Consider the following 6,249-nt stretch of genomic DNA (forward strand, 5'->3'; position numbering starts at 1 on the left):
ACACAGGTGTTAAGTGCTAGCACGTTCGTATTATTGATTAAATTGAACTCTAATATTACTTCAACACAACTTTGTAGAAAAAACTGCATTTCCTGTGTGTGTGCTTCATCTACTAGTAATGAGTTCACAGATAATATATTCCGCAAGTTCGACATAAATGTCTTATAATGTGTATGATGTACCGTTTAGTGAGGCTAGTTGTTCAAGTTGTCATGAACTTTTTTGAAAAGCTAAGTTTCACATGCTTTTTAGACGTCGTCCCGGGCTCCATCTGGAGAAGTGTTACTTCTATTGGAAAGCTGTGTACGGATGATCAACAAATGAGCTCCATTCGGGGGTAAAGTGGTTGACATGGGTTTCATTTTGAGGAAAAGTATCTGAAATTGGGCTTTGTTTGGGGGGGGGGGTAAAGTGTTTGAAATGTGTTTCCTTTGAGACAAAGTGTCTAAAATGGGCTCTCTTTAGAATCGAAATTTCTGAAATTGGCTCTAAGGTAGAGAGAGTGTCTGGAATGGGTTCCTATTTAGGTACAGTTTCTGAAATGGGTTCTCTTTTGGAACAACATGTCTGAATAGTGTTTTCTTTCTGGGAAAAGTGTATGAAATGGGGTTCATTTTGTACCAAAGATACATAACTTCACTCTACAATTTCAGTGTAATTGAAAGGGGTATGTTGCGGAAAATGATAACTATTGCATAAATTACCAATCCTGGCAAAAACTACTATCTATCACCCATGTTCGCATTTGGGCTGTCGCGGTGTGGAAATGATTATGGCGACGGATTGTGGTAAGAAACAAAATATTCGATGTTATAATAATTCATAATCACGTATGTCTAACTTACAATGACAATTGTTTAATTGTTGACCAGATTTTAACCGTCAACTGTAATGTACAACCGTCTGTGATGCTGCCATGACGACGCTGGTATATTGTACTTATTTCAATTTGTTCATTTGTTGTAAATTCATTATTTGTATTTACGCGCTGCATTTCTACCTCACGACGAGGTACGCTAGTTACTGTCGTTCACGTGACCGCCAGTGATGGGTTTTGGATAACACCGAGATTTGACACATTTTTACGCAGCCATGGTAACGATCATGATAAGCGTCACATGTCTATTTCATGTCAAAGTTGTTTACATTCGGTGCTCATCGTAGGGTGGATCCGTGTCACGACGAGCTTGTATTTTATATTTGCCGTTCATCGTTCCATTTAGACTATTCCAGCTTGTGTATTTGTATTTTCCTGTATTTTGTCCATCGGCGGATTTTTTTAAGCAGTGAGCAGATAGACAACAATAAGGTCAGTGTCATGCCCGTTTTGTCAATCGCACTCGATCATTACGGCGACAACTTGACCTAGGCGTGGTGGTTCAAATTGTCCAAATACATATTGTATCGTTCGATTTGCCTACTCACACATATGGCAACCGTAGCCGGTATATCATACGGACGACTGTGTTGTGACGGTGGTGTAGATAGTCGACAGTCCCCGTTTGGCCTAAGGTTTGTTTTTAACTGAAATAATTTAATAAAATGCACTCGTTTGAAATGCCTTCGACATTTCGCAAACGCATTGCAGCATTGGATTGAAGCATTTTAGTTGAAAAAAAATATTCCAAAGGGACTTTCGACAGTCTAACGGTGGTGTCGAATATTAACTTACGTCACAGTGACGTATTATAAAATTATTATTATCGCACAGTTTGCGTGTTTCTGCCGTGCTGTATATTTCTGCTGTTTACAACTGTCGACATATCTGTGTCAGGTACGCATTACGTTTTGGGGTGGATAAATTGTGCGGTCGTTATTTCTACATAGAAACCACGGTTACAATGACTATAACTTGAACAGTGGTAGAGAATTGCGTATTGAAGTACAAAGGTACTACCAACAATCTAGTCCAGTTTGATAAGTTTACGTAAAGGACGTGCTTTCCTATTTGTCGACTGACTTGATTACAGCGGAGAGTGTTGCATTTCTTCCAAGGTATATTACATGTGTTATCGCGAACGTACTTCCTTCTCTTCTACGTGACCAACTCCAGGTACCACCTGAGTAAATCTTTCTCGCCACTCGCGCCCTCTAACGACAAATTGTCAAAATGACGTAAATCAGTGAAACAATGTTGTTTTAAACATTGATTGGTGAAGAAGTCATTTAGAACATAATAAATGTTATTTTGTATTAGCGAAAACAAATCAAAATTCTGTGCGATGATTCGAACGAATTTCTGCTCGCTTATTTACGTCATAGACGTCATCTTCGTCGCTAGAGGGCGCAACTTATTGGGATGGTTCACGATGTTGCGAGGGCATAGAAACTTTATAATGTTGCTGGTGGGTACTATACCATTCTCATGTTCAGAAAAGAAAAACAGTGTGGATAGATGGCATAGATTTGAGAACTGTATGCATTGGGGAGTACACTTAAAAGTATAGTTGGAGGGCAAAACGAATATCTTCTCCTTTTGAATTGAAATAGTCAATTCAACTTTCAAATAAAATAATTACTTTTTGCCAGCAATTATTTGGAAAAATTGAGCCTTGGCTGCACCTCCATCACGTGTTTATGCGTTGCATCGCCATGGCAACATAATATACCTATGGGTATAACTGTCACATCGTTATAAATATTTGGTCTGTGGTAATGTCTCGCATAGCAATACATTCATAGGTCCCGGTACAAGGTTAGCACACTGAACATACCAGGGGAGAATTTGAGGGAATGGCGTCAGTCTAAAATGATTAAAACTATACCAGAATAATATTTTGACAGCCGATATTAATTTATGCTAATCGCTGTGATGTCATCTGTAGAACAACAAAATGGCGATAAAAGAAGCACCGAAGACAGAAGTAAAATAGTTCCCAGAAGGGGACGAGAAAAACGTAAACAACTGACCCCAGACAACGTCAAATTACCAAAGCACGTCTCCATTATCTCCCGACCCCTCTCCCCCACACATATACACAGCATTATCAAAACCATTATTTTTTTTCAATACAGAAGTTCACGATGAACCAGAACGCAAGGACGCATATACTTAACACTTCAACACGGAAAAGCGGTGTCACGTAAACAATGGATTTCTAAAATGTGTACTAGTATAATAGTATATATATAGTTATTACATGTTGCTTATTACAAAGTTCTATTTTTTCTTATATCCAGCTTTGGAAGTGAGCCAAGGATAATCAGTTAATCAGCACTCGTGTTGGCATAGCGACAGGGTGGAGTCTAATCATCAAGTGAACTATGGCCCAAGTTGTAGCTGTTCAACCTGGTGTAGGTGTAAACAATTCTGTATTTAATTCCGCTTGCAAAGACTCACGGGTAATCTGTACTCGTGACTCCCATACGGTGCAATTTCAATTCGTTTATTTGCGTTATTGACGGGGTCTCATAAGTTCTGAAGCCAAATTTAAACTTTTGTGGGTTTTTTTTTTCTATATATCCGAAGCCTGTTGTGCGATAACGGACGGAAACTGTTAGTTCTTGTACGCAGTGTGACATCTCTCTATACTATTTAGGGACCCGTGATAGCATATACTAGTTACACTTTGACTAGGTTACAGCGAGCAAGACTATTGAATACCAATAAACTATGCATGTAGTTTAATACAAATCGTACGTGATGTTATTTTATTCTGTAGTACACATACTGTTGTACGTTTAAAAGCTGTTTTCACTTTCTGGTCAAGCAATTCGTTGCGCTTCGACGACTTGTATCTATGTAGTACGCCCTCTATCGACATTACCAATGAAATGTTTCAATTTGTTTTTTAATGTCGTCAACACAGAAACGAAAGTGGACCCATGGAGTAGTGGAGTGTCAATGTCGAGTGGCGCCATGTACATGTAAGTGATTACTACACTGGTTCAAAATAGCGCTGATATATCTGTAAATAGATGAATGAAAAGTCTTGGTTATAGTAAAAACCGATAATAGACATACGATTAAGCATTCAGTACATTTTAGTATTACTGCTCACTCCTCCCCGTTTAAATTGTAATACGAGCTAATATTCATTATTACACATCTGTCACCGTAACGCCACACGCTGCGCGTCGGTCGATACTTCCGCTGTACTGTCTTCGTGCATACTTTGCAGTATCCTCGTAATAACTTCATATTAATTCTAAACATAAATAAATATACTATCAACGCATCACCATCATAGTTCTCTATCAGGTACTTTGTATCCTTAAAGTGTCTTCACTTGTAGATTTTATTAAGTACAGACATAAACTTTTGTTGTCTTTTGCATCAATTTTATTCTTTTGAGAAAATTATGCCAGATCGATTCATTTTTTCCTTAGTTCGCTCGTTGTGATCTCCCCGGATTGAACACTGTATGAGAGTCGACTGCGTACACATGCCTCAAAGATTCTTGTTCGGGTGGATATGAGTATTTTGCTATCAGTCAATACGTGCTTAAGCTCATTCTATTTTTAGAAAGCTGACGAAATGAGGAAATTTAGATTACAATCACGTGACCTGGATACTTGAACTTACGAACATTGTTAACAGGTACACCACCAATTAAAATGCGTGATGGTTTAGTTCTAAGTTCCTCATCTACATTGAAAGCCATGGTTTCCGTTTTGTTGATTGGTATTTTTAGCCTGTATCTTGTGAATGTTACATCATGCATTTTGTCTATTCCCGGAAGTTCCTAAGATCATAGTAAGTTTAAAAAGTAAAATATCATCGACTACATCCACAATTGTGCGGGTTCACAGAGTATAGAAACGAATATATCAGTCACCCAGTAGTTTCTAAGTGTGTCTCAAAGAATCGAAATTTTATCTGTGGGATCTCAGACCACTAAAAAAATACTGTAGTAGTTCGAAGTAAGATCCGAGTCAAGAAACCACATTTTCCCCAAAACTTTGAAACATTCAAATTGCGCGTCAAGTGGAAGGTTATTAATCTAGTCCTTTGCACATTCATATTATATTATCACTGCCCCTCCCCGAACTAATGATATGACGTCATTGTCCCCGTGATAACTCACCTGGTATTTAAAGCAAGGGAGTCGTCACCTGCGCATGCGTCAGATGACCATAGAGTGTCATTGTTTACAAACAAGCGTCTGCCCATGAGCATTTGCGTTTTTTGCATGTGCTGTTATCGTTGCCTGGGACTCAATTCCCTCTTTAAATTGAAAGGTTCATTCATTAAAACTGTCCTTCCTTTCAGGTGTAACTGTTACTTTCTGTTATCCATGCTACATGGGTCGGATTGGTACACGAATAGACGAGGGGTTCTGCACACCGTTCTGCGTTCCATGTGCAGCCTTGCCATACAGAACGAAAATCCGCACACTTTTCAACATTACGGTAGATATTATTCATATCAACTAACTCGCTAATGTACTGTAGAAAGGGGAATATTCGCTGGATTTAAAGGGATGTGGCTGTCGCGCCGCTCACGTGTGACAAACATTGATTTTCCCACAACCTAACGTGAAATCACTAGCACGACTTTTTACTTGGGCGCGATTCCCAATAATTGCTGCCAATTACTCCTTCGATACTCCTCCTATCGCCTAAAAAACGTCTCAGTTTGTACTCGTTTATCTGCAGTCGCTATCTTTGTTTATATGAGACCCATATTCCGCGCATGCGTGGCACCACGGCCACCACCGCCCTTTAATATCAGCGAATTTCAGTTGATGCCAAGGTGTTCGATGGGTTTCAAAATCACTGGTTTCACAAATTAGTCAGTGGCGGCGGCAACCTGCAACCCATTGTGTCAGCAAAATCCCCGCCCCCAAGTGCAGGAAATAGCGTTTCAGAGAGTCTAGATGTCAAAATCTTTAAGGGGGAGCATGCCCTTGGACCCACCTTTAAGGTCGCGCGAGAGATGATGAGCAGATATCTCGACCCTCAATGCATAATTACGTGCTGCCGCATATGTTAGTCATTTTTGGGGCGCTGGAAGCTATCTGCACCAGCCCTGATTTGACGGAAGACAACAATATTACTCCAGCAAATCATTTTCTATTTCACTCTAAAAAAGGAAGAAAAAAAAAAAAAACATTTTTTTTTCTTATTTTCTTACCTAGGGCTCGGTGTTTACCGATTGTTGTGTGACGTGTTTCTGTCCTTGCTGCGCCGCCTGTCAAATGAACCGGGAATTGGATGCGTTGAAAGAACAAGGACTCATCTAAAAACATACATCTATGTGTCAATATTGCACAGACATTTTGCACAAATAAGACAGAACGTGATTAA

The 6,249-nt window shown here is 39.4% G+C and overlaps 1 protein-coding gene across 1 annotated transcript; it reads left to right on the top strand.

Annotated features, from left to right (window-relative positions):
* Positions 1 to 3,264: 3,264 nt before the first annotated feature.
* On the top strand, positions 3,265 to 6,249 carry LOC144363915 (uncharacterized). The gene is made up of 4 exons (XM_078014253.1): positions 3,265 to 3,294; positions 3,810 to 3,867; positions 5,213 to 5,352; positions 6,081 to 6,249. The coding sequence occupies exons 1-4, from the start codon at positions 3,265 to 3,267 to the stop codon at positions 6,183 to 6,185; spliced, it is 333 nt and encodes a 110-aa protein (XP_077870379.1). The 3' UTR covers positions 6,186 to 6,249.

The sequence above is a fragment of the Saccoglossus kowalevskii genome, chromosome 12, assembly GCF_978046115.1.
Source record: "Saccoglossus kowalevskii chromosome 12, keSacKowa6.1, whole genome shotgun sequence".
NCBI classification, from domain to species: domain Eukaryota; kingdom Metazoa; phylum Hemichordata; class Enteropneusta; family Harrimaniidae; genus Saccoglossus; species Saccoglossus kowalevskii.

What these genes read in the sequence shown, in the direction of transcription:
- LOC144363915 (XM_078014253.1), top strand. Translation starts at nt 3,265, where the DNA reads ATGGCCCAAGTTGTAGCTGTTCAACCTGGT. An exon ending in TTGTAGCTGTTCAACCTGGT is followed by an intron (nt 3,295 to 3,809) that starts GTAGGTGTAAAC and finishes TCGTCAACACAG; the next exon opens with AAACGAAAGTGGACCCATGG. An exon ending in TCGAGTGGCGCCATGTACAT is followed by an intron (nt 3,868 to 5,212) that starts GTAAGTGATTAC and finishes CCTTCCTTTCAG; the next exon opens with GTGTAACTGTTACTTTCTGT.